General features: G+C 56.0%; 1 protein-coding gene across 27 annotated transcripts in view; it reads right to left on the bottom strand.

Annotated features, from left to right (window-relative positions):
- CACNA1G (calcium voltage-gated channel subunit alpha1 G) overlaps nucleotides 1–27,552 on the bottom strand; it is a 66,587-nt gene that overhangs the window by 33,985 nt on the left and 5,050 nt on the right. For 15 of the 27 annotated variants that reach the window (XM_016932530.4, XM_016932518.4, XM_016932526.4 and 12 more), the window contains exons 2-13: nucleotides 24,316–24,427; nucleotides 24,014–24,147; nucleotides 23,509–23,606; nucleotides 21,265–21,424; nucleotides 20,448–20,748; nucleotides 20,189–20,281; nucleotides 16,978–17,761; nucleotides 14,740–15,116; nucleotides 2,585–2,736; nucleotides 1,584–1,769; nucleotides 1,351–1,465; nucleotides 1,112–1,267 (exon numbers count right to left, since the gene is read on the bottom strand). In XM_016932530.4, coding sequence (XP_016788019.1) covers nucleotides 1,112–1,267; nucleotides 1,351–1,465; nucleotides 1,584–1,769; nucleotides 2,585–2,736; nucleotides 14,740–15,116; nucleotides 16,978–17,761; nucleotides 20,189–20,281; nucleotides 20,448–20,748; nucleotides 21,265–21,424; nucleotides 23,509–23,606; nucleotides 24,014–24,147; nucleotides 24,316–24,427 — 2,668 coding nt within the window. Of the gene's footprint in view, nucleotides 1–1,111; nucleotides 1,268–1,350; nucleotides 1,466–1,583; nucleotides 1,770–2,584; nucleotides 2,737–14,739; nucleotides 15,117–16,977; nucleotides 17,762–20,188; nucleotides 20,282–20,447; nucleotides 20,749–21,264; nucleotides 21,425–23,508; nucleotides 23,607–24,013; nucleotides 24,148–24,315; nucleotides 25,901–27,552 lie in introns of those variants that run through there. The other 12 variants (XM_054671175.2, XM_054671176.2, XM_054671173.2 and 9 more) reach the window with 7 other exon arrangements.

The raw sequence follows: 27,552 nt of genomic DNA, 5'->3' as shown, positions 1-27,552 counted from the left end.
ACCCCCAAATTAGTGTCCCATTCCAGGGAGCATACCGGCTTCCCTCCCTCCTTCCCTGCAAGAGGCACAGCCATCACCAAAGCCTCCCCCACCAGCTGCCCTGGCTGCCCCACAGCAGGGAGGAAATGCGATAACGGATAACTACAGACTGAAAAGGGTAGCGGGGAGAAAGACCAGTGTGGGACAGATACGCTGCACCCCACCAACCCAGCCGGCCCACAGGGAAAAGCCCTCCCTTGAAAGACTGGGAAAGAGTCGGAAAATAGATTTTTGTTTTTCCACCGTGTGCCAGGTATTTATAGACCAGGCCGCAGCGGGAGTTTCCATCCGGGTCACCCAGAGAGAACTGGACCAAGAGCTTCTCCAGACCCAACCTGGAGCGTTTCTAGGTTGGGTCAAACTGCCCTGTTTGAAGCCCCAGCAAGCTGGGGTGGGTCTGGGGGCTCGGGTGGGAAGAGAGGCAGAGCTGAGGGAGAGGAGGGGGTGCAGCCCTCTGGGCAGAGGCTGCTCGCTGACATGGCAAGGGCAGGATCAATGTAAATCAATATTAATTGATGACGCTGCCTGTGACGAAGGTGATGGAGCCTGGGCTGGAAATAGGACGCTCATCTCTGCCATGCCCGTAGCTAATTGGGCTCATTTCTCACCCTGGGCAGCTCAGCCCTGCTCTGGTCTTAGTGGCATCTTCATCTGCTCAGTCAGAGCTCAGATAACTTGCACACAAGCCTCCTGCACCCCTCGGCTCAGAGGGGTCCTCTCCGGGTGTTCCATAGAGCACTGTGCTGAGGAGTCCAGCTGCACCACAGGCAGACACTTATCTGGTCTGCCTCTCTGGGGAAGGGGTCTAGCCAACTCTGAAGGGGATGTCTACTCGGTAGCTAAGCTTTGGTGGAGGGACCCCAAACAACCACCCTGTGTCCCATGTGATGAGGGGCTGCACGAGATCTGGAGCCTCCTGCCCCTGGTCCACCCCGGCTTAGTCTAAGAGGCTCTTCCTGTGGGACTTCCCAGGCCCCCAAAGTTGGCAACAGAGGGAGGAGGCTCAAGACAGGCAGCCAACTGGAAGTGGGACTGCTGTGGGCAGGGTGAGGTGGGCAGGGCAGTGGGTTACCTCCGCCTGGAAGCCCTCCACCAGAATGGCGACCAGCAAATTGAAGAGCACGTAGTTGCCGAAGGTCATGAGGGCAATGAAATAAAGGGCCGCCCAGGACGACGTGGAGGCCATACCATTGTAGAGGACTTTGTTCCAGTCCTCCTGGGTCAGGATCTGCGGGCAGAGGACAGGAATCAGGGCCTATACTAGGGGCAACTGACGGCCCCTGTCCACGCCCTGCCCTGTTACCCTCGCACCTGAAAGACAGTGACGATGGCCCAGAGCAAGGAGTCAAAATTCTTCCGGTCTGGCAGGGTGTCCCCATCCCGCTCAGAGGCAAACTTGCAGCCGAAGAGATGCATGCCCAGGATGCTGTGGGCACAAGGGGGCCACAAGCTAGGGATGAGAGCCCAGTGCTCCTCACCCCTCAGGCCCTCCTGCCCCCAGCCTGGCCGGTCTCTCAGCCGGCAAGGTGCCATGCCGCCCTCACCTGAAGATGAAGATGAAGAGCATGAGCAGCATGCAGAAGGTGGCCACGTTGTCCATGGTCTTCATGAGCACCACCAGCTGCCGCTGCAGCGCCGGCAGGAAGCGCACCAGCTTCAGCACACGCATCAGGCGGAAGGTCCGCAGCACCGACAGGCCGCCCCCCTGCTGGCCCACGATCTCCCACACGCTGCAAAGGGGGCAGGCAGCCTGAGCCCCCTGCACCTTCACCCTCTCCCCCTACTCCCTCGGAGAGGACTCAGTAGCACCCAAGGGCCTGGCTGGGTGGGCACGTCGAGAGAAAATGGGGCACAGGTGGGCCCCCAGACCTCCAAGCAGGAGCCTCCAAGATAGTGAGGATTTGGGTGACAGCCCCGGCCCCCTCCACCCTCTCCTCCCTGCCAGAGATCACATCCTGGCAGCAGACAACCCCCTCCCTAAATCTGGCCAATGCAACTGCATCAAGTTATGGAATATTTGCTTTGTTCTCTTCTAATGAAATCTAAAGCCAATTCCAAAAGCAATAAAGTGGTTCTCCTGGCCCCAGGCCTTGCGGGGATGGAGCACTTTCCCAAGGTCTTGGAAACCCTAAAGCAAGTTGCTGGTGTCTGAGATGATTTCCAAGCACTTTTCGAGCCGGGCAGCTGGCTGGGCCTCATACCTCTTCCAACTCCTCTCTAAAGCCAATCTCCAACCCTCGCCCATCCCAGGCCTGGGTGGGGTCAAGGACAAGAGGTAGAAGTGGAGAGAGGAGACTAAAGAGGGGCCTGGGCAATGAAGAGGTGAGCCCAAGGTCAACAGGAGCAAGGTGGGGCCAAGAGAGAGATGGAGGGGGCATGGGGACACAGAGACCCCCCACCTAGGAGGAGTGGCAGGTCCTGTGGGGTCAGTGGGGCCTGACTCCAGACCCCTCCACCCCAGGGGAATAGGTGGCATGGCCCCTGGCCCCAAGCCACCCCTGCTAGCATTCCTCAAGTGAGAGTCAGTGCCGGGGGGTAGTCATACCTGATGACCACAATGACACCATCGAAGATGTTGTAGGGATTCTTGATGTAGCCAAAGGGACCATACACAAGCAGCTTCAGCAGCATCTCCAGGGCAAAGAGGCTGGTGAAGACGATGTTGCTGATTTCTAGGGCGTTGGTAAGCTCCTCGGGCTGCAGGGCAGGGTGGGATGTGAGGCAGCTGGCTTATCACTGAGCCCCTCGATCCAGTCCTCCAAACATGAGACACCAGGGAGAGGAGGAGCAGGAACAGCAAGCTTGTGCGGAGGGGTTGCTGGATGCTCAGGCCCATGGGGAGGACCCTGCCCCAAAGGCTCCAGGAGGAAATGCACCCAGGGGCAGCGGCCCCAGGAAAGGGCCAAGTGAAAACCCATAGCCCCAGCTCTGGGTCTCAGATTCAGGGGCCACAAACTCAATGGGAGGCCTGTGCCGTGGGTTCCGCCCTATCTCCTGCTGGGAGCTGCATGGCCCATCTTGACCTAGGCTACAATGCAAGCCTAGCGGTCCCAGGCCAGCAGCACGACAATGCTGGCGGATGTCAGAGGGTGATCGCCAAGGCCTCACAGGCACACCCGGTCATCAAGCCCCACACAACGTCACATGTATTCCACAATTACTCTGTGGACTTGGCAGCTTTCTCTTGGACAACAGTTGGCTACTCTTGCTTCCTTCCAGACACACACACACACACACACACACACACACATACACAGAGAGAGAGAGAGAGAAAAATGCACGCATTCCCAGTCACACACATGGTGATAGGCAGAAGGAAGACACGCAGACACCCAGGAAGGGTTGTCACAGTTGAGGAGACACCTGGAGCCTCAGCCTGAGCCCGGGACACCCGGGTTAATCCTCAGCCTATCCTGTCACTCACTCTGTGACCTTCAGCAAGATTCTCAACCTCTCTGGCCAAATGTGAAACACCAGAGGTAATTCCTTTCATGCTCCCTACCCAAGTCTGGGACTGGGACTGAGGATGCACCCTAGAGTCCTCAGAAGGACGAATGACGAACCCTGTCTCATCTGCCATTCCAGCTCACTAGTGACCTCGCTTTCAATATGAAGTGCCTAGCAATGCACCAGGCATTAAAGGAGCTGCAAAAACATGCCAGCCACACGCCCCGCCTCCCAGGAGCTCAGTGTCTGCTAGAAACACGTTGTACACACACAAAACGGCTGAATAACCACAAGAGGCCTTAAATGCTTCAGTGCCAAAATAAATTATCCAGGCAGCAAGTCCGGGAGTTCAGGGGAGAAAAGGTGAGGGGTAAACACACAGAGAAAGGCTTAGTTGGGAGAGAGGCAGCACTTGAATGCCTAAGGGTTTGTGGAGTCTCCCCAGCCAAGGGTCTAGGTGGTGTGGCACGGGGTGGGGGGATCATGAGCAACCTCAGCCTGGTTCTGGTTGAAGAAGGGAGGGGTGTGGCCAGGCAGAGGGCTGGGGAAGCAAGAAGAGATATGGTTGGCTCAATGGACCCCACTGTCCACCTGATGGATGTCTGGACAAACTAGGTGTCTGGCCTGGAGGGCAGAGGCCAAGTCCATAGTAGCTGCTCAAAAAGTATGGGTTAATGAAACATTCCAATGAGGCACTCATTCCATCAGACACCTCTCCTTGCTTCTCACTGCCTCGCTGGCCAGCTGCCCAACCAAGCCTGCAGTCAGGCCTGAGGACACCCAAATGTATCCTAATGGCCCTAGTTTGTGCGGCCAGCTTGGATGGGAGGTGAAAAGACTCGGAACAAGGGGCTTCTGACTAGCAGGTGAGCGGCATTTGGGGGCCTCGGGGACAACAGCTACTCAGAGAGAGATAAACTTTCAGACTGTTCAAAGGCAGGCCTGGGGGCAGAGTCAGGGCCAGCAGGCAGGCAGACAGCCAGCTATGCAGAGGGGGAGTGGCTGTCGTGGGGGCCGGTATGGCATGGAGCCCGTTGCTCCAGCAGATCTCAAGTAAGTCGTAGCTCCGTGGATTGTGAGTGGGGGCACTGCCACCTGACCTGGTTAGCCCGGTCACACAGGGCCATTAGTGTCTCCGGCGTGAGCACAGTACAGGAGGTGGGGCGGGGCCAGGATCAATGCATATAAAGCCCTGGGCTCAGACCCCACCTGGCTAAGTGGATCCCCCCACTCTGTGCTTCCAAGTCCGGTCTGCCAGGGAGCTGGAGTTGGCAAACCCTCCTCCCTGTCACTCTGCCACTCGCCGTGTTTTCGGGCCTTGGATTAGATTAAAATGAACATGGACCGCACAGTTATGATGTTTTATGGGTTCTCTGGCCCACCATGCACCTCCCCTCATGCCATTCACACAGTAGTCCTGCCATGCTCGTCTCATAGGGGCAAAAGACGCCAAGAGATGGAGGGTGACCAATTCAAAGTCACAGGGCAGGAAGAGCTGGGGTGGGGCCCAATCCCACATCCCTCTGACTCCAAGAATATTAGACAGTCAGGATTCAGAACCAAGCCACGGTGATGGTGAGGGGCTTGTGAATCCAGATACACGGTGGACTGGATACACAACGTGTCTTCTAAAATTATATTCAAATCAACAGAGTTCTAGGAATAAAGACCAACTCGATGTGAAGACACAGCTGAGGTACGCTTATAATGGGCAAACTTCATGGCATATAAACTATACCCCCAAAAAGCTGCTAAAAATAAAAATTAATGAAACGTTCTTTTAAAAGTTGCTGAAAACACAGTAGCTTTTGATGTCACGTATTTACTCAATCAGTGAATTCTAAAAGTCCGACTACTACTGTGTGTGGAGAAGGAGACTGTTCTCTTCACTCCCCGATGTTATCCACGGGGCTCTCAGGAGTCTGTACTGATGGCTTGTGGACACGTGCACACCTCACTCTCCTGCACACCACCAAGAGGCTTATGGAGAAGGATGATGCCAGGCTCCTGCGATGCCTGCCGTCCCATAAGGCTTGCCTCATTGGACCTTGTCAAGGGCTGTGCCAGCAAAGGCTGGAACCCCTGTCTTGCCCAGCCAAGTGACTCCAGGCCTGGAAAAGCAGGGCAGCCTGATGCAGGTGGAAAGGGGCCTGGCGCACTCCCTCGGCCCTGCCTTGCTCTCTCTAGTCTCCCTGCAACACTTAGGGTCAATGCCTCTTCTTCTCCAGGGCCCCGGTATTCCCTCCAGTGAGCCATGGAAAAAGAGCCCTCCTCCCCCAGATAGCCAGGTCTGTCCAAGTTACTAAATTGGAGGCTGGGAACGATCTGCGAATGCAGGACGAGGACATAGAGACACAATCTTAGCAACAAAGTTGCCCCAGGGACCAGAGCTGTAATTATGGCTGAAAAGGGGCAGGGGTGGAGCCAACATCTGGCAGTGCCCACCACAGGCCAACTAGGCTGAAGACCTCCTCGTGGGATTTCATTTCCTCCCTGCTTACAACAAACGAGGGAGGGCTGTGAGCCTCCTAGATAGTCTGGGAAACTGAGGCTCCGAGGGGTGTGGTGCCTTGATGGAGGTCACATCACCCTCCTGGAGAGGTGCAGAGCCAGGTCCGTTGTGCCTCCCTCTACATCTCTGCCCTCAAGACCTTTTCCACAACATCGCCCCCACCATATACCCAGACAGAGCTCACACAGAGAGCACACGAACTCATCAGGCTGGAGCCAGCCACCCCTCACTGGCCATCCCCAGCTGTGGAAGCCCCTTCCCAGGTCTAGCCTGCATCCTTCCTGCAGTTCACAGATGTCAAGGCCCAGTGGAGGTTTCTGTGAAATGAGGCCAGGCAGCCTGAGCTTATCCCACCCAGAGGTCCCAGGTCTCTTGTCTGTGCTGATGTTGACTGTAAATCTCCATCTCCCATCTCCTAACACCTCCCCTCCCCTCCCCTCCGGCTGTCACCTTGCAGCAGCGTTAAGCTGCTCAGTACTTCCCAGCACTGGGGCTCCCCAAGCCTCATAGCTGCTCCATCAACTAGCCCTAAAAGTGCCTTCTGTGTGCCAAACACTGGTGTTAGAAAGGTGCCACCAACTCTGAGACTTTCTTCCTATGTGACCTTGGGCAAGTCCCTTTGCCTCTCAGATCCCCAGTGGCCTCTTCTGTTAAACAGGGTAACACTACCTCCTGGGAGGCTGCTCTACAGAACAAAGGAGTGAAAGGCTGTGAGAAACCCCAGCCCAGGGCCAAGCTCACACAAGGCAGGACCGATATCTGCAAGGCTGCAACTAAACACCACACTGGGGGCAAAACCCAGGAGCCACGGGAGCTCAATCCCGGCTGAGGTCAGTGGGCCAGTGGGGAGGACAGCCTGGGAGGATGTCCATGGAGGGTGTCCCCAGCTGGGGACAGCAAGGGAAGGGGTGTGCAGGGCACAGTGCAGAACCAAGAATCAAGTTGTCTGCGCAGATCAGAGGGTGAGAGGGGCTGGTGGGAGAGAAGGCTACAGGGTCGGCAGGGCCAGGTGGAACAGCCTTCCTCTGCTCCCTCTGGACCAGTCTCTGCCTACCACACTGCCACTGAGGCCCTGGGGGCGGGTGGGAAGGGAGGAAGGAGATGTGCAAAGCAGTGTATTAAGAAGATTAATCTGGCTGCAGTGGTGGCAGCGTGTGGACGGCTTGGAGGGTAGAGACAGAAACCAATTAGGATACTGCAGCAGTCCAGGCAGGAGGCCTGAGAGCCAGCTCTGGCAGACAGTGATGTGCCTCTTGCAGAGAGGGCATGAGGGGCTGGACAGGCCTCGTCAGAGCTGAGCAGAGGCTTGGACCAGTCACTCCTGCTCTGCCCAAGCCCGACCCCAGCCAGCTGCCATCGCCCCAGCTTCCACCTGCTCCACTGACCCTGAAATCTCTGCTCTTCTGTTCAGACTCCTCAGCTCACCTCACCTCTGCTTTTGATGGGCCTACCTGCTGCTCCCACCCACCCAGGACAGGGGCGCAGACAGGCTGCAGTGAGGCAGTGAGGGTCACTGGGTCAGTGGGAGGCAAGTCTTCAAGGAGGTGTGGGAAGTCAGGGAACACCTCGGTGGCAGGAGGTTTCCTGGAAATCTCACAGGCCTCATCATGTAGATCATGGTCCTGGTCTTCCCCAGCCCCGGAAGCTCTCCAGTTTGGATCCCCCCTCCTGTGCCCTCCTGCCCACTGGGCACACTGCTAGGTGTCATGGTGTCCCCAGGGCCTCCTAATCAGAGGCAGTGCCAAGGAGAGGCTTTAGCCACAGTCACTGCCTCTCTGCCCTCAGGGCAACATTCCTCAGAGTTCATTCTAAGCTTATTCCCCCCACCAGCACCCCCACTCCCACCTCTCCCACTGTCATTGGGGTGTAGGTGACATGATATTTCCCAGCTCCCCAAAGCCCTCAAAAGTAAACACACAAGCTAACTAGGCACAGCACACTCACGGTGCCCACTCAGCTTCAAGACAGCTGACCCAAGGCCCCTGCTACTTAAAATTCTGGAGCTATAGCCAGGCATGGTGGCAGGTGCCCGTAGTCCCAGCTACTGGGGAGGCTGGGGTGGGAGGATCGCTTGAGCCCAGAAGTTCCAGGCTGTAGTGAGCCATGATCAAGCCACTGTATTCCAGCCCAGGGGGCAGATCAGGATTCCATCTCTTAAAATAAATAAATAATAAAATGCTGGAGCTGCAGCCCCTGTGCTTTGTCCACCTGGACAGCGTCTAGCCCATGGTGGGCCACAGTAGGCCACATAAAGGCTGCCCTTCTGACGAAGACTTTCAAGAGCTCCTGCCCTGCCCAGCCCCAGCCCAGGTAAGTGCCCTTGCCCTCCTCCTCTCCTCTGCGGCTCTGGAAGTGCTGAGTATCGCTAGAGAGAGGCACGAACATGTGCTGACTGGACAAGTGATTCCCTGTGGGTGGTGGCCCCACGGCTGTTTCATGCCTTTATTCACAGTCCCTGGTTCTTCCCTTCTTAGGTCTCCTGTCTCCCCCAGGAGCTGCCTCAAACCTTCTGGACTCTGCAGCCCCCAGCCCTACTCCCCACCTGGCCCCTCATTGCAGGCTTACATGGGGGGCTCCACGTCCCTCCTCCAAAGAGCTCTGTGTTGTGCATCCCACTGTCTCTCTTCCTCTCCTGGAAGGGAGCCAGCTGTTCCTCCACCTGCACTTTGATACTTTGATGTGCTCCCCCGCCGCCCCCCTGTCACCCCCCACCCCCGCCCCCGGCTCCCCTGGGCCCTGGCCTATCAGTTATGCCTGCATCCATTACTTCTCCAATCTCCTTCCCCCCTGCCTAAAAGCAGAAAGCTTCTGTGGGACTCCAGACCCATTCAGTTCTGAACTCTGGGCCCCACAGCTCCAGCTCTGTCCAGGGACCCTCTTCCCAGCCCTCCTCTTAGTGGATGCCTCAGCAGCAGCTGAGCCTCCCTTGGCTTCCCCGACCCTGAGCAACCGCCTCTTCCCCTTCCCAGTGCTCATTTCACCGCCTCTCTTCCCTCAGGCCAGCATTCCTCAGAGTTCAGTCTAAGCCCGCTCCCTCCACCAGTACCCCCACTCCTACCTCTCTGGCTGTCACTGGGGTGTAGATGACACTAAACAATCTCTCCAAGCCCCTGGCTTCTCATCCAGAGATCCAGAGCCTGCCTGATCTCCCTCCTGGGATGGCCCACAGCCATCTCAAACTCAGTGCATCCAAAACAAACCCTCTCACCTCCTCTCCCAAACCTGCTCCTTCCCGGGCGGCGCCATCATGCTCGGGATTCTGCCTTAGAAACTTCGGGTTATCTAGGATTCTTGCCCACCCTTCATCCCTCTGGACACTAAGGTGCCCCAGCCCAGAGAACCTGCCAGTGAAATTGCGTCCTACCCACACCCCCTCGTTCCCATAGCTATGGCCTTACTTGGGGCCCTCTTTGCCTCTGATCTGAACAACAGAAATAGCCTCTAGGCCCTCCCCCACCCAGCCTGCACCTATGGGAAGCACCGGCTTCCTCGCTGGGCTAACATCAATCACTGCTCAGACACCTCGGGGCCAGGGCAGGGAGGAAAACCTGACTGTCCTTCAGAGCATCGAGTGCCACCCTGTGCATGTGCCTTAATCCCTCCACCTAGATCTCTCTGCTCCTACCCACCCCTCCATCTCCCACCTCCCCCCACCCCCACCACCCAAGCCACTGTCAATTCCATTCATCTTTCGAGGTTCCGTTCAAAAGCCACCACCTTGGTGAAGCCCTTCCGAAGGAGAGCCGGGGATGAGCAGCTCTCCTTTGTCCCCTGAAGCCTCTCTTGCGGCATTTGGAATAATCATCCATGAAACAGAATGACTTTTCCACCAGAACCTACATTTCTTGGGTGTTTCTGGCTCAGCCCCCAACCCCCTGATATTCTAATATTCTATTCTAGTGTGCTGTGCACAGGATATGCTCCCCTTGTTTGCGGAACTGGGAGAGCCTGGAGCCAGGGGATGCCTAAAAGAACAAGAGAACACCTTAGCAGACATCTCCAAAACAATGCCCCTCTCCCTCCCACACCAGATAGCCTTTGAATGTCTGGGGCCAGTCAGCTGTAAAGGGTCATCCCCCAAAGCTCTGCTTGGTCCTCAGCCCTAGCTCTTCAGCCAGGGCTCCTCTATCTGGAGACCAAGGGACTGGCTGGGGTGGGAGGTGTCCATCAACCTTTGCCCTCAAAGGCCACATTTAGGGTGTCCAGGCATATGGGGATTTTCTGGGGAGAGGGTCCCCAGCCTTCAGCAGAACTGAAAAGGAGTCTATGACCTCCTTCAAAGTTCAGACTTACCATATCTGGACCACCTCCCCCAGCTTCTCTCGCCTTGAACAGCCAAACTCACTCACTTATAAATAGAAACCCTCTCTGGACATGTATCTGGAGTGACAGGATGGCCCCAGAGTGTGAGCAATGAGCAGAGTCATCACCTGCCCTGTCCTCTCTCAGCCTGCAAGGCCATCTACCCTGGTCCCTCCCCCTCCTCTCCCCGTCTACAGCCCAGGAGACCACTGGGCTACATGTAGCTCCCCTCTCCCCATATGCTGTTGTCCCTCTTCTAGAACATTAGACTAGCACCTGTCCCCCACCCCACCATGACCCAGAGCCAGGAAGGAGATGTTAGGAAGCTCCTGTGTCTCCGAGGCCCCACTCCTGCACTCCCCTCTTCCTGGAGAGGTCTGGCCCCAGTGCAGAGCCAGGCAGGACACAGAAGAGAAGGCAACTTCTTTTCTGAGCTCCGACCGTCTGCTGGATATGGTCAGGATGGCCCGCAGGCACCTTGTATGCAACATGTCTCCCAGCCCACATCTGCTCAAGCCACATTGCTCCCACCCCAGGTAGAAGCCTGGGAGTCATCCTTGCTGCCTCCTCTCAACCCATGTTTCCAACTGATTGGGTCCTGCAGATCCAGCTACCAGCCAGCTCTCCCCAGCCCTCTGCTCTCCATTTCCAGGGATGAAGATGTAGTATGAACTGCCTGGACCACTGCCAGAGCCCTCATACTGTGCCCTGCCCTTCACCTTCACTGGCTATGTCCTACTCTTCCTTCAGACTCAGCCCAGAGGTCACCTCCTACACGGAGCCCTCCCTGAATTCCTTCTCTGGTCTGGGTTAAGGGCTCCTCCTCCACGTATCCCTCTCTGAGCATGTGCCACATCAAGTAAATATGACCGTTTACTTGTTGTGACCTCTTTAAAAAGAAGGACAGTGCCTTGGGCCCAGTGGTGTGCTGGAGCTGTTTCTCACTGGCTTGGGAGAACCAATTGTCCACGTCTCTTCCCAACCCCACATTCGGTGGAATCGTGTTGGTAGCTTAAAACCAGCTATGGTGGGAGCATTTACACCATGGAAATTGGCAAATGCTACAGATCAGGACTTTATTATTTTAGAAGGGCTAGTTGTTAAACATTTACCAGCAAATCACTGCTTAGGCCCAACTCCAGTGCAAAAGGATGAATTGGAAAAAGGTTCTGGACTCCATGTACCGCCCTGAGCGGATGGGGCACACATGTAGGCTGGCCCCATATCAGATCACACTTCGACATCAGGTCATTTTCTTGCTCTCTCCTCAGTCTCCTGGGTTCTTGTCCTCCTCACCAGCCCTCTGGGCAAACCCAATCCTGCCAGTTCTCCTCCAGCTGGTGGTTAAGGGGTGGAGGAAGCAGGAGACAGAGGACAGCATGGGGCCAGCCCCGGGCGGGGTGGGGTATGACATATAGGTGCTTCCTCAGTCAGGAGGATGGTGGGGTAGTGCAGGTTGGGGGGACGGGACAAGCGAATGATGAGTCAGCCAGGGGATGGTGGGAGAGGACAGGGCCTGGGGAGGGCAGCGGTGACGGCCAGGAGGGAGGGCAGGGACTCCTCCTCTGGCGAAGCACCAGCAACACCCTTTCCAGTGCCCGCCCCCCCATCCAATCGATTCCGGGATCAATGGACACAATTGCCTCATTAAGGGCACTGCAGGGAAGCCATGAGCCTCCTCATGCAGCCAGCTCCAGGGGAGTCTCTGTCTCCCCATCCCACCCCGTCTCTGCCCTCATTTGCATCTGGGACTCGGTCTCTGTCTTCAGCTCCCTCTCTGTGTCTCTGTCTCCCTGTGTGTCTCTGTGGCTCCATTTGTCTCTGTCTGTCTCCGCTGTGGCTCATCTCTCCCTCCATATCCTTTCTCCCCTGCCTGCGCATCTCTCTTCCTGCCCTCCTCCCCCGTCTCCATCTTGCCCTCTGTGCCTCTGTCTCGCCCCCATCAGTCTCCTCTCTGTCTCCCTCTGCGTCCCCATTCCCGCATGTGTCTCTGTCTCCCTCTCTGTGCCCACTCTGTGTCTCTGTCTCAGCCCCCCACATCTCCTTGCTGCCTTCCCTGGCAACCCCCCACTCCCAGCCTGCTCAGGCTCCAGGGCCCAGATGGCGGGACGTTCACGCCGCAGTGCCTGCAAGCACAGGGCCATGGCAGCTTCTGGGACTTCTTACTCTCCGCACCCCTGAGCCCGCTGGGCAGCTGTCAGTCATCTGCCCAGCCTGCTGGGGACTCCCGCTCACCCCCATGGGGCCCTCAGCACCAGGTATGCGGACAAAACCCTCCCTGGAGCAGACACTGCTGTCACTGAGTGAGGCCTCCCTGCTGCTGAGGACTTAGTGGGAGCCCTGGGCTGTCTCCGCCCTTCCTCAGGAGCCTGAGCAAGAAGAAGGTGCAGGCACCCCTGACTGATGGCTGCTGCCTTCTCTCCAAAGGGGCGTCCTTCTTGACATCTAACTGAAAGCCCTCTTGCCAAGGCTTCATCTGCCCTGGGTCTGTGTGACTCAGCTTCTTCCCAGTGCAATCAAAACCTCCACCAGCAGCATCGGCTGGGCAGGGACTGCTGGGTGCTCCCCCCGGGGTAGGGAGGGGGCACTGGGGAGGTGCCCCCTGGGGGAGGGGCACCTGACCATGGCCGGAACAGGGGTGAGGGAAAGGAGGCTGAGGTTCAGGGAGCCTGAGTAATGGGAGGTTAGGGGCTGTCACCACCTGGGTCCCAGAAGCAGAAAATGCTGCCCACCCCCCACTGCCACCAATCTGGCAGAGTGGAGCACCTCTCCCTGGGAGGCTGGCAGAGTTGGCATGTGCACACACACCCACACCCACGTAGCCCAGACACAACATGCCCACCGTGGTGTCATGTGCGCCCACCCGCTGGCACTGCAGCCAGGGTCCCGCTCTCTCTCCACCTCATGGCTGCTTGGAGGGGGCCCTGTGGAGGTTAGAGGAAGGGACGCCAATGTGTGATGGTGATGGGGAGGGGTGCACCTGGCCAGGTCGAGCAGTCTTGGGTAAAAGCTGGGTGCTCGAAATATTGCAGGTGCAGAGGTCAGTGGTGTCGGGGCGGGCTTCGAATCCCCCGGAAAAGTGAACACCTCACTGTCTGCTCCAGACCCGGCTTGTCCTGTGCCCCTCAGCCTCAACCCAGACCTCCCAGCATGCCTGTACCACCCTGCCTGTACCACCTTTTTGAGATGCCCCTTTCACAGAGTGCTGTGCTGGTGTAAGAGCCACTCCACACCACTGGCCCCCTCCGCCTCTGCTCCTGATTGGGAGGGTGCGGAGGTGGGGAGGTGCGTGGCCTTCGTTCCAAACCAGGGAAGGTTGGGTTCTGATGGCCCAGTGCCTCCGTGCTGCCCCAGGGAGGCCAGAACACCCAGGAGAGCAGAGCCTGGGAGGACTGTGAACTGTAGCACCTGCTTGCTAGCCTCTCTCCTTTTCTAAGAATCAGCCACAGGGGTGACCTGAAAGGCCAGACTGTGGGGAGGGGGAGCGACTTCTGAAAAAAACCCTGTGGAAGAGGGAGCCAAACCCAGTTGTGAGGACCCATGGTGCCTGCTTGGACCGCCAACAAGTGGGCATCTTCAGCTCATGGTGGGGGATCAGTGGGGTCCCCCAGGCTACCCTTTCTATCTCTGCATAGCTCTGAGGGTTAGAAAAGCCTCCTCCCCCTCAGCCCAGATCCTATTGCTTGCAGCCATCAGCCCCACAAAACAAGCCTGCTTCCTCTTCCACATGACAGCCCTTCAAATATTTGAAGACAGCTTGCCTGTCCCTGCTGAGCCCTTGCTCCTCCTCACTAAACATCCCAGTTCTTAGAATCATTCCTCAAACGCGATGGCTTCAAGTCCCCTTGCCATGCTGGGCACTCTCATCCACCCTGAGCTGCCCTGGTTCACAGCACGGCTCCCAGACGGGAGGCCAGGAAAGACTGCCTCCCTCCCTGACCCCAACAGGCCTTCATTCCACCCAGGCGCAGGCACCAACCCTCCCCTCTGCACCCCTGTTTACATGGCCCCTCCTGCCTCCAATCAGTCACACCCGGACTTAGTGGGTCAGATGGATGCCACAGGACCTCCAACACCCGCCCTCCACACTACACCTTCTCCAAAGACCCAAACGTCTCCCAGTGACGCGCCTCTCCCCATATGCTGACGCTCACCACTTGTTCACATCCTTCAAAGCCAGCCTCCTCTGAGCAGCCTTCCTGGGTAGAACATACCCTGTGGCCTACCTGAGGCGACCTCCATACTCAGAGACTTTAAGCACTCCCTCTAGAGAATCTCCATGCATTGCTCCATCACCCACCTCCCCTCCTACCTGCCAGGTGGGCTAGCAGCATGGAGAGGAAGCTGAGCTCAGGAGGAGGGGTGCGGAGGGAGGTAGAAGGCCCCAGCCCCAGGCGAAAAGCAGCTGGCAGGAGCCCTGCCTCTGCCCACTCTCCTACCTGCTCGTGGTATTCGATGCCCATGCTGAGTGTGTTGACCAGGATGGCGATCATGATTCCCCGGCCAAAGTACTTGCTGTCCACAATCTTTCGGAAGGTGTCACAGATTAGCCTCCAGAAGGCCAGCACAGAGCTGGGCTCTGCATCTGGGCCCAGGCTCCGTTGCCGCCGGCTGTGGGGGTCCCGGAGGTCGCTGTGCTGGGCATCCTGTGTGAACTCATAAACTGCCTCGCTGTCTGAGTCAGGCATTTCGCGGTCGGCGAGCTCCACCTCCCCTGCCCCGGCCCGGGCACAGTAGGGGCAGCTGTCTGGACCACAGGCTCCACTGTCTACTTTCAAGCAAGGGCTGGAGATCTTGCAAGAGCTTTGGCAGGCACCTGGAACAGGAGAGTAGAGGTGAGAGGCTCCAGAGTCTCGTACCTGGGGCTATCCCGCCCTCTGAGTATGTGTAAAATGAGTCAGGGAGTCTGGGGTTGTTACAGTGATGGGGTGCTAGGCACTTAGTGGGCCAGGGGTGCTGAATGTCAGGCAAGGTGGGCAGTCTTGACCCACAAGATGCCCTAATGTCAATAGCACTTCATTGACAGTCACTGCTGAGTGTCCTGGGGCTCAGAGAGGTGGCCTGGATGTCCTCTGAGGTCCTGGACAGCTCCTATATCCTAGGTGCCTTCAGCAAGGAGCCTCGCTCCCCTTCCCCTTCCCAGAAGCCAGGACTACATCAACACTGTTCTGAGCAGCACTTTCCATGGGATCCTTAAGACACGCCCACACACGTGCACTTGCACACACACCCACATCAGACACGTGCACCTGCACACGTGCTCCAGATGCACACACTCGTGTACACATGTATACTATTTGCATACCACCATATGGGCACACATACATGCACATACCAATACATGTGTGCACAAACACATTCACACACGGCACATATGCCAGACATATGCACACATGCACACACACCAAGGAAAGAGCTTCACATCGCACATGCACCTACACACATCAAGCACATGTGCACACATATGCATATGAACACCAGACACGTGCATGCACACACGCACACACACACACTGGACCCCTTCATGGACATAGACACATACACGCATACTAGATGCACTCGTGCGCACACACTCAGGGACCTAGCCCAAGACATCAATGTCCCTTTAAATCCAGCTTTGATCACAGAATATGAGAACCTCAGAGAGTACCAGGTAAAGCATGGATGTGGAAGCCCCCCGCTCAGGGCCTGGCCCCAGGTGGGCTCTCAGCGACATTTCTCCCTTGACTGCATCTGCACACAGGAGGGAGTCAGTAAGCACCCACTGACAGTAATTATGGGCCCAGCCTTGCCTTTTACACAGGAGGAAATAAAAACGTGGGTGCATGTGACTGGCCCACGTCCCGTGGCAGGGTAGTGGAGGAGCTGGCATAGAAACCTTTCGCTCTGGGTTCTGTGATAGCACCTTCTGGTCCCAGCCCACATTCCCACGTAACATCCCCACGAATATCCCGCTGCTCCCCACGTGCCACATCCTTCCTGAAACACAGGCCGTGGGCTGCAGCTACAGTGAACCTGTCTGCTGGGGAGAGCCCGACGTCCCTATGTGTCTCACTGCCCCCACGACACTGGGAGTGTCACCCATCAGACAAGCAGCTCCCTGAACTGGGTCTCCCTGTGCAGAGCCAATGAGACTCAGGTTTAGCCAGTGGGGCATGAAGCTGGGCACAGTCACACACCATTTCCTCTCTGAGCCTCACAACAAGGAGTCCCGAGTGCGGGCGCCGAGTCCGCCCCTCACCAATAGCAAAGCCTTGGGCAAGTCATGCAATCCCCTCAAGCCTCCTGGTTCTCATCCACACAATGGGGATGCTAAGAAAGGCTATCACTTAATGGATAGAGAGGATCCAATGGAATTTTGCCCGCAAAGCATGTGACAGGCACACAGCCATTGCTGTGTGCAACAGTTGCTAGACATCATTGCAAACAGCATGAAGCAGGTGCTTATTACATGATAGTTACTGCTATTACAATGTAGGAATTATGAGTTCCACTTTAGCAGATGAGAAAATTCGAGCTCAAAGCAGGGATGTGACTGGTTGAAGGTGCCTAAGCCATGAGAGGCAGCATGAGAATATAAGCCCTGGTCCCTCTGACTCCAGACCCCCTAGTCCCCTCTGGGATGCCACCCAGTCCCCAGACGAGGGCACCCACATGCCTCCACCCAGAGTTCTCACCTGTACTCTGTGTCTCCAGCAGCTTGTGCATGGAGCTGTAGGGCCCGGGTGGGATGTTGAGGCTGGTGAGGGTTGGGGGCCCAGAGCTGGCAGCCACCTCTACTAGTGCCTTCTCCTTCAGCGTCTCTGGTGGAGGGCTGGTGTGCACGGTGGGATACACCTTCCCGCTGCCCACAGTCCTGCCGGATGCCTCAGATGGGGACCTGGGAGGGGGCGCCTGGCAGCGGACTGGCTCTAAGTGGCAGTCGGCATGGTAGAAGCTGTGCACAGACTCTGCGCCACCAGGGGGGGCCCCGGAGAGGGCAGGCGTCGAGGGTGGTGGCAGCATGAGCCGGCGGGACCCATTGGCATCCCTGTCCTGGATCTCCGGGCTGGCCCGGGGGGCCCTGAGCGTCCCATTGCCCAGGTGGTAGTGGTGGTGATGGTGGTGGTGGTGGTGCACCAGGTGGTGGACGGATAGGCGGCGGTGGGCGCGAGAGCAGCTGCTGCTGGGCTGGGTCTCCTGGCCCCCGAGGGGTGCTTGGCTGCTGAGCAGCCCAACCCGCACACCTGCTGCCCGAGAGACCTGAGCCAGCCTGCGGGCTGCCTTACGAAGGATGTATACCAGGTACTTGAGCAGCTCCTCATAGCAGCTGCCGGGCTCAGAGAAGCTAGCCAGGGTGCTGGCGTTGGACAGGAACCGCACACGCTGCTCCCGCATCAGCTGGCTTTCCCGCTGCTTGGTCTCTGAGAACTGCGTGGCAATCACCACCAGGCACAGGTTGATCATGAAGAAGGAGCCCACCTGTAGGGGTGGGGAAAGGAAGAGGAGACGTCCTGAAGAAAAGTGAATCACAATGCCAGCCACCGCATACAGAGGCATTCCTATGAGCCAGGCGCCACGCTCAGTTATTTTCCAAGCATTATCTCATTTTATTTTTAAGACAGCCTCAGGAGGTGATGCTATTGTAATCTCCATCAGACAGGTAAGGAAACTGAGGTCCACAGAGGTCAAACATTTGCCCAAGATCACTCAGCTAATTCAGAGCAAGGCTAAGACTGGAACCAAGCTCTATGAAATTCCAAGATATTGCTATTGAACATGGTGTTATCCTGCAATCTCTCAAATTCCCTGTCCCTAAACACGCACACCTGCAGAGACGCAGCACCCCTTCCGCAATTTCCATTAGGAGTAGCGAATGCTGTGGAAATGAATGCAATATTAGGGACATGCGGTTTTCAAATTATATTGAGCCTTGAGATCTTGACGAAAACATCATTTACAAGACTCCTGCTTCTAGCCCCAATTCTAGCTGTGTGACTTTGGGCGAGAGACCCTTAGCCATGGGACCTCATATCCTCATCTGAAAACAGGGACCATTGGCCTTGTCTGTCCCCATTTTCCCTGTGCCCCCCTCCCTCAGATGTGGGAGGGGCTGAACCCTTGACCCTACAGACTAGTCAGGCTGCCACCTGACTTGCTCACACCACCCCAGTCCCCATCTCCACACCTCAGTTTCCCCAGAACTCTGGAACAGCCATTGCTTGGACAACAATCCCAAATGAAGGAAATGAATATTTATGGTGACAAAGCAGATTTTTTTTTTCTAGATCGTGTCCTAGTAATTATGATAATTAGCTTCACTAGTGTGATTCCAGAGAGCTGTTAGGAAAGATTTTTCAGGGGGTGTGTGGGAGGGTGGAAACTAGGCCCCTTATCTCCCTGTCTGCTTCCTTCCCCCTCTCCCAAGCCCAGGAGGGAAAGGGAGTGGGGGTGGGGGGGCCACATGGTGAGAAGACCCCACTTCCCTGAAGCACTGGCCTCACCCCTTGAGGTGGTGGCCAGGGATGGGAACAGGCCTCGTCAGGCTTCGCCCCAAGCCTGCCCACTCTTCCGCACCAGGGGAAGTTACGCAGGCAGAAGGAGGTGGCCTTGGGGACTTGCTCTTTCTCAGGGCCTACCCTCTGTCTCTCACAAGGAGCTGCCTTATTTTGTCTTCATCTCTCTCTGGAGCTAGTCCTAGGTCCTGAGTAGATCTTAATCTTTCTTAATCTCTTTCTCTCAATGTCTGTCCCTCTGTCTGGCTCTGTCGTTGGCCTCTTGGTGACATGGAAGAAAGGCTGAATGTGGAGTCGTTAGCCTGGGACTGAATTCTCAGCCCCAGCCGCTTACTTTCTGTGTGATCTTGGCCCAGTGACCCACCCTCTGGGGCGCCGAATTCTCATTTAAGAGATGGGGACCACAATCCCTGCCCTGGCACCTCACAGGGGACGACGAGGATTAAACAGGCAGCAGATGTTACAGCATACGTCAGCAGTGATGCCCCACTCTTGGAGATTAATACACAGCATAGGCAAAGCGTCTGGTAGGGTCAGATAAATGAGGAAATGTCAGTTTCCTCATCTGTAAAATGGAGAGGATCACGGTGAGGATTAAATGCACCAGCACATTGAAAGTGCTTAGATCAGGGGCTGGCGCATAGTAAGTGCTCAATAAATATTAGCTCAAAGTGGTGGCGATGAAGTTATTAACTATGAATGGTAGTGATTAAAACTATTAAATATTGCTGCTTTTGCCTCCGTCTTCTGCCTTCTTAAAGTCTGGCAATTTCTGAACTGGCAGGAATAAGAGATCAGGCAGCATTTAACACCAATTGATCACTGATCAGAATTTTGGGTAGAATAATTCTTTATTTGCAAGCATTTCAGGATGTTTAGCTTCTCTCCCCTCCCCCAGTAACAAATTGCCAATTGCACTCCCCTTGTCCTTACAAAAAAACAGAACTCTGTAAACATGCTTAAAAAAGCACTGGATTCATTCAAAGGGATGAATTGAATGATATGTGAGTTATGTCTCAATAAAGCTATTAAAAAAAATCAAAACCAGAATCACCCTTTCCCATTTCCAAACGCCCTCTGGGAGAGGTGGTATCATCTCAGGTTGAGAACCATTCATTTTACCCATGAAGAAACAGAGGCCCAGAGCAGTGCTGGAGGCCTCATGGAGAATGACTTGCCCAAGGTCCCAATAGCAGTTAAGTCCCGCCTTGACCTTGGATTTCCTCCTGACTCTGCATCTGGTGTCCCTCCTACTATATGATGGATGCCCTCTCTACAGGACTTGTCCTGAGAGCTAAAAACTTCAGACAGAGCAAACTATCCCCTCTCTGGACTGCCCCCACAGGTGTCCCCAGGATCGCCCATCCCCACAGGGATCTGAGGAGTCACTCACGATGATGAGGAGGATGAAGTAGATGAAATTGTAGAAGGAATGAGCATCCATCACAAAGTACATGATGTCGACCCAGCCCTCCAACGTGATGACCTAGGGGGTGCAGAGGGGCAGGCTGACTATGGGCCCACCAAATCCTCCTTCAGTCTCCTCCAGAGGCCTTGACCCCCACCCCAACCCTGAGAGCGACCACTCCGATCCTGGGCTGTGTCCTGGGGCTGGTGTTCTGGGGAAGCTCCCGGGGCCCAGGCTGCCCCACCTGGAAGATGGCGATCCAGGCATAGCCAATGTTGTCAAAGTTGATGGCGCCCTTGAAGGGGTTGTGCTCCCCCGCTGAGCAGTTGGTGTAGTACTGGTTCCAGTTGACACAGGTGGTGTTGCTGGAGCTGTTGTAGGCCTCATAGTCCAGACCGCAAGGTGGGCCACCGCCCCCCTCCCCGCGCAGCGTGGGCACGCTTCTGCAGGACCGCATGCCGTTCTCGCGTGGCTGGGAGCAGATGAAGGGGCTCTCATCCTCGTTCTCTGTCTGGTAATAGCGCTCCAGGTCCACGCTCAGGGGGCTGCAGGATGGGAAGGGGAACAGGGGTGAGACTGGGGAGTGGGCTCTCCAGGGAGAGGGCCCAGGAAGGGAGAGATGGCACGAGTGCTCGAGGCATATAGGGTGAGCAGGGCAGAACCAAGAATGGGGAAGGGACTGGGCAGGGCAGGGATTTGTGGGCACCAGGAGCATGAGGCCTGAGTGGGGAAACTCCAGACTCAGGATGTTGGAAGGTCACATCCTGGAATAGTGATTTTCAAATTTCACTGCAAGTTAGGATCACTGGAGGGGTTGAAAAAATCCTTACATCCAAGCTGAGCCCCAGAGCAATGAAATCAGAATCTCTGGAGGTGGCACCCAGGCATCAGCACTTTTTAAAACTCCCCAGGTGGTTCCAATGGGTAGCCAAGTTTGAGAACCAGATATGTCTCAGATGTTAGAACAGATATGTCAGTAGCAACCGGAAGTGAGGAACTTGGGGGGGTGCCCAGCCCCATAACCACTCCCAGGTCCTCCCTGGACCCTGTCCACCGCTCACAGGCTGAAATTCTCAGGTAGGAAGCATCGGTTCCGAAGCAGCCCTGCCCACAGCTGGACGCCGACGATGCCGAAGATGAAGAAGACGAAGAAGCAGAGCAGCAGGACGTTGCCCAGCATGGGCAGCGTATCCAGCAGCAACGTGACAAGGATGCGCATGCCTGTGGGGGCAGAAGCCACGCTGGGGACACCAGGCTGGCCGGGCTAGGCTGACTGCCACGGCCCGGCAGCACTCCCGGAGGGGCCCCACCAGGGACTCTGAGGCTGAGACGGCCCGGCTCAAGCTGGAGGGGAGACCAACAGACACCTCTGACTCCCCAGATAGCCTCTGCAGCCCCTTGCCCCGACCCACTTCCCCTTGTGGCTTGCCCACGGTAATCTGCACAGTACCACCAACAGTGAGCTGGGGAAACTGTGGCCCCTCCTAACTCTCCCAACATCATCACATGTGGATAATATCACTCCCAATTCACAGATGAGAAGTCTGAGGCTTGGAGAAATGACTTGACTCACCCAGTATCACACAGCTGCTAAGTGTAGGTGCCGGAACTCGAACCCAGGCTTTGGCTTCCGAATCCCTCTCCAACACACACCCACACCCGCACACATTCACACGCACACTCCCTACCTACTTCCTTCTCTCAACAGGCACAGTCACTTGACCTTTCTAAGTTATCACCACCAGAGTCATTAGGGAAACTGAGGCAGCGAACTCCAGGAGGAATGACAGCAGGCAGGAATCTCATTTTGAGAGCCAGCTCCTAGGCAGGGGCCAAGATGCCCTGTGCTTCACTATGGCTCTGAGCCCTGCTTCCCTGAAACTATTCCCTGCTTGGTCCAGATCCCCAAATCAGGACCTGAAGAGATACAATACTGTCTTCTCAGAAGTCCATCAATTTACAACCCCCTCCATAGGGAAAGCCACTGAAACCCCCTCCTCAAAAGCCCTGTTAGGGTTACTTCCCTCTCTCCGTACTCCAGGTCTAGAACCCAACCGGCCCAAATGGTCTGAACCAGCCCCCAGTCCACCAAGCCCTCGTCAAGCAGACAGATCTCTAATGGCTGGCTTCACCCCCAAAGTGCCATCTATGGCCCCCTGGCCCCTCCAGGGCAAAAGCTGCTAAGCAGCAGCTAATTAACCCTCTTGGTGACTGCAGCGCCCAGCCTCGCCCCTGCTAGCCCAGTTTTCTCACTCAGTCTCCCTCCCCCTCCTCCTACCCCATCCCCCTTCAGCTTCTCTGTGCTCCAACTGAGATCAATTCCTCAGGGTTTGCATTAAGGGAATTACACCGGTGGTTAGACAGAGGCCTATAAATCTGCCAGCAATCACCTGGGGCGGGAGAGGAGGCGAGGCATGCCCCTCTTCTGGAGCTCCTGTTAACACCAACACACCCCGAGCCCCAGAGGACACATTCAACAGCTCTGCCCTCCCAGGGGCAGCAGCAACATCACACACACACACACACACACACACACACACACACACACACAGAGCGCAGGGGGCTGCTGCTACATCAGGTACACAAACAGGCACTGAGCCCCAGAAACATGCATTCCTCGCCAACCACCCCACTCCTAGGACCACAGCAGGGACCATCTGCAGCTTGTGTAGGTTGGGGAGTTGCAAAGGGGGCCTGAGCAAAGGGAGGGGGCAGTATGTAGGGGGAACTAGAGCTGCCAAAGCCTCGCTGGCTCCAGAAACCAATGCAGTTTAATTTAGATAATGGGCCTGGCAGTCACTGCAATGGGTTGGAAGGGGGCGGGAAGGAGGAAGGGGACAGAGGCGGAGGGTGAGACATGGAGTGGCCTTGTCTTGAGAGAAGTCACGTTCAGCATGGCCAGCGTGTCTCACCAGCAAGAACCAGATTGCACGAGAGGCTGTTCTGGCTAGAAAAGGCCATTAGCACTTTGCGTCCACTCCTTGCCTGTCAGCCTCTCCAGTCCCCACACCCCTATCCTCCCGGGGGGAGTGGTCATCTAGCTGAAGGGAGAGGGTCATCTGAGATGTTTCTGAGACTCTGACCTAAAGCCAGGCTAAAATGAGGTGGGGTTTTCCCAGGTAACTCCCATAGTGCCACATTCAGGAGTTCCATTTTGTTCCAGCAACCCCAGCTCCCGACTGAGCCCTTCTCTGACGGGGCCTGTGAGGGGTCAGGTGAGGACACAGTAGTAGAGGTGGGGTCTGAGAGTTCCACATTTCCTCCTGGGGCTCTCTTCAGGGGCTGAGGGCTGAGGGGTCACTCACTGGGCACCCGGTTAATGGCCCTGAGCGGTCGCAGCACACGGACTGTCCTGACAGCTGAGAAGCTGACGTTCTGCAGGTCCAGCGAGTACTCCAGCATCCTGCAGGGAGGGGCCCAAAGGGAGGCCCTTTGAGTCTGAGGCCACAGTGGGGTCAAAAGAGGTCAATGAGGAATCCTGCTTTAGGGGCAGCAGGATGACCTCTGACTCCTTCTTCTCCTTCACCAAGGGACCCTGAAGATCCGGCTGTCTGTCTGGGGGGCAAGGCTACCCCGAGACAAGGACAGATTGCCCATCAGAGAAGGGGGCAGAATTAGGAAGAGGGCCTTGGAATTTAGAATATAGGCTACAGTGCTAGAGGCAGGGCAGCCTCAGACCCTCAGGAGATAGCCAGGGAGAAAGTGGTGCTGTAACTGGGCTGGAGCTGAGAGGTCACAGGCCCAGAACCCTGGCCCTGGGGAAGGGACCGATCTGATCCATTGCTCTCCCACCCCAGCCCAGGCCCTCACCCTGCGATGACGATGAAAAAGTCAAGCCGGTTCCAAGTGTCTCCCAGGTAACACTTTTTCCCAAAGATGCCCAAGGCCACCATCTTCACCACCATCTCCACGGCAAAGAAGGCAAAGATGAAGTCATCAAAGGCCTGATGTGGGGACAAGAGGTGGCTGAAACTGAGACGTGGGTGAGGGAATACCCTCTAGTCCCACCCTAGCCCCCACCAGTTGGGTCAGGGCCTCTTGCAGAGGAGTAGAGGGTATTAAGATTAAGAGGGGCCAACCCCCAACACACACACACACACACACACACTCACCTGCAGGATCCGGCAGCGCTGGGAGTCACAGGCGATGTCCTCGCACGGCCGGAACATGCCCAGGGTCACGCAGTTGAGAAGGATGACCAACATGCTGATGCGCTCAAACCAGGTACTGGCAGTCAAGGAAACAGCTGGCCAAGGCTGGAGCTGAGGCCGGCCCCCCGACCCCACCCTAACACCTCCTCCTCGTTTACCTCCTGGCTCCATCTGAGGCTAAGCAGGTGTGGTGCCAGGGCCCTGACATACACGCAGACCAGCCCCCAGCCCCAGACTCCCCATCAGAGAAGGGGAGTCCCACCTTGGTCATCTCACCTCTCTGGACCCAGCTTCCTCATCTGTAAAGGAAGACAAGCCACAAATACCCTGACTATTTGCACAAGCCATTTGGGGAATAAATCGATCATGCCTGTGGAAATGCCAGACACCATGAGTTTGCTGCAGAATCTGAATCCTATTCTCCCTACCTCACAGGGTAGATGTGAGAAGCAAATGAGATACTGTATGTGAATGTGTTATACAAACCTAAAGTCGGATTATGCCTGCCTTACAGTTTACCAAGCACTTTCACACAATGCCACAGTTGATGCTCACAACAGCCCTGTGAAATATCTGGGGTAGATCATTTTCTTCCCCAGAACTCGAGGAAGTTGAGGCCCAGAAATGCCGAAGTCATGTGCTGAAGGTCACCCGAGAAGCCAGGATGAGACGGTGGTTTCCAAGCTCCTGATCTATGATAGTTTCCTCTGCACACCATAGCTGCTCAGGCAGGCAGAACTGCCTGTCATGACCGCCCTGGCACTAGGTGGAAGGCAGACGTCCACAGCTGCAGTCCCCCCTGCTACAGCACCAGAGCCCGGGGCTCCCTCTTCCACCACCAGCCTCCCAACCTCTCAACACCCTCAAATGACCACTAGGCATATCCACACATTTAAATATTGAGGACCCATTATGTGTCAGGCACCACGCTGGGCATAGCTCCCAAGCCGTGCAGAGTGGACAATGTCTACCCCCTCCCCCAAGAGGCCATTGCCGCCATCACACCTGCTTGTGGCTTCCAGCCCAGACCAGCCAAAACAGCAAGCGGGAGAGAGGGGTTCTTTCTAAACCCTGGGTCTTTCCATACAGTGGATTCTATGGAGTGACTCATTTCCAGCCCATCAGCAGGAGAATGTACAAAACGGCCTCCGGACCTTAGAAGGTTCCAGGCACTGGACTCACAGTTAAATGACCAAGTATCCTATTTTCTTTAAGGAAAATATGAGAAGGGTGGGGAAGAGTAAAGAGGCTAGAAAAGATCAGAGAGCAGGAGACTGGGGAAAGGAGACCAGAGACCCCCTGGGGAATGGGGATGGGGGAGGTATTGTGGCAGCTCCTGGCATGACCCACCAAGCCAGACTCTGTAGGGCCCAGAGCAGGTGGAATCTTGCTTCTGGAATGAGAAGGCTTTGGCCAGGCATGAAGAGGCCAGCAGGAATGTTCAGGAACCTATGGACCTTCCTCCCAGCTGGTCCCAGCCATAGCCCATCTCTGTTCTGACTCCCAAGCCACATGCCCTCCCCCATAGCCCATGAATCCCTCAAACCCCTGACAGCCCTCCCCTTTCTCTTCTCCACCACCCAGGCCCTTCTCCCCTAGACTCACATGCCTGCTCGCCACCTGTCCGTGGTACCCCGAGAGTCCTAATGCACGGCAGTTTCCCTAACCCCCACCCCCTCACAAGAATAAGAGGGTTTAAAAAAAAAGTTCTAGGTTTTTGGGGGTAGGCAGATGACAGGGAGGAAATAAAAAGTGCTCTGTTTCCATGGAATTGTTTTTCTGAGTAGAGCCGGAGTGCAGTGGATCTCTCCCCAGAATGGGGGTCAGCCAGGGGTCACCCTGGAAAAAGGGGGACAGGAAGGGAGCCATCATTTGGAAAGGGAAAGACACAGTTACCCTCAAGAACTGGTCTGCTTTCCCCATGCAGGTCCCCTCCTCTCCTCTGCAGGGAAAGGGGGGTCTGGAAAGAGCCCCTGTGAGTGAATGTCTCTGTGTGGAGGCAGTAGATCTCTGAGGAAGAGGGGCTCCCAGGACATCTGCTTGGACCCCTCTAATGGCAGAGTTCCACCATGTTAGTAATCTGTGCACTTGTCGACCTCCCCTGCTGAGCTGGGGCTCCTGACAGGCAGGGGCATTCTGATACGTCTTTAGATCCCCTACGGAGCTTGCTGCAGTGCCTGGCACGGAGCAGATGATCAATACCTGGGAAGACTGAATGAATGAATGAACGAATCAACCAATCAATAAGTCTCCCTGCCTAGAAGCCAGATGTGTGTCCCCATTCAGGTCTTCCTGCCTTGTTTCCCTTGACAGAGGTGAACTGCTTATAACTGGGGGAAGGTACAGAAGTGAACTCACAGAGGAGTTGCCCCTCTTTCTGTCCCCACCTTACCCAGGCTCAGACTGGAGGCCTCTTACAGGCAAAGCCTGCCCCCAAATAACCTCATGCACAGCTCTTGATCATGTCAGCCCCTTCTTAAGGGTCCCTTGGCAATTCAGCCTACTTCCAAGTAACATCCTGCCCACCCTGTACAGCTCTCCTTCCACGACAGGTAAGCATAAACGGACAGGGAAGAGACCAAGGCACACGACAATTTGGGACACTCTGAATAGAGGAATAATTAATGGGGGGGGGGTCTTTCACCCTTCTCAGAGTAGGGCTTGTTTCCTTGGGAACATGGCAGTATGTCACTGTGTGATGTTCTTCTGTTGCCATAACGACAGGAGGATGTGTCACCAGGTGGTGTGGATTTGTTGTCATGGTAATTAAAAAGACCCCTCTCACATGATCTCCCCTGACTGAGGCTGTTGTCTTGTCCTTATGCAGGGGACGAGAATCAGGGAGACCCACAGGTTATCAGGTTGGGGGAAAACCATGTGACAGATCCCCATGGTAACCAAGGGAACGGGGGACACTGGTTGCCATAGTGACTATGAGAGACCTGTGCAGTCACATGTCTACTGTTGCTATGGTGACTGTCCGGGCTGGAGTGGATCCCAAAGAGGGGGTAGGAGAGGGGAGGATCTTTCTTCTCCCCACAACCCACCATCAAAAGCAGAGAAAAAGGAAACGGCAGAGAGAGGAACCCCACTTCCATCCCTCCTCCTTTCCTCCCTCCTGGGAGAGAGAACTACAGCATGTTATCTCCACAAATGAGTCCTCTGTGTGGGGCTTTATCTAGATAGAGCCCTTGCTTA

This window comes from Pan troglodytes, chromosome 19 (genome assembly GCF_028858775.2).
Source record: "Pan troglodytes isolate AG18354 chromosome 19, NHGRI_mPanTro3-v2.0_pri, whole genome shotgun sequence".
Taxonomy (NCBI): Eukaryota; Metazoa; Chordata; class Mammalia; order Primates; family Hominidae; genus Pan; species Pan troglodytes.
The sequence above is the reverse complement of the archived record's forward strand: the minus strand, read 5'-3'. Positions and strand labels throughout refer to the sequence as shown.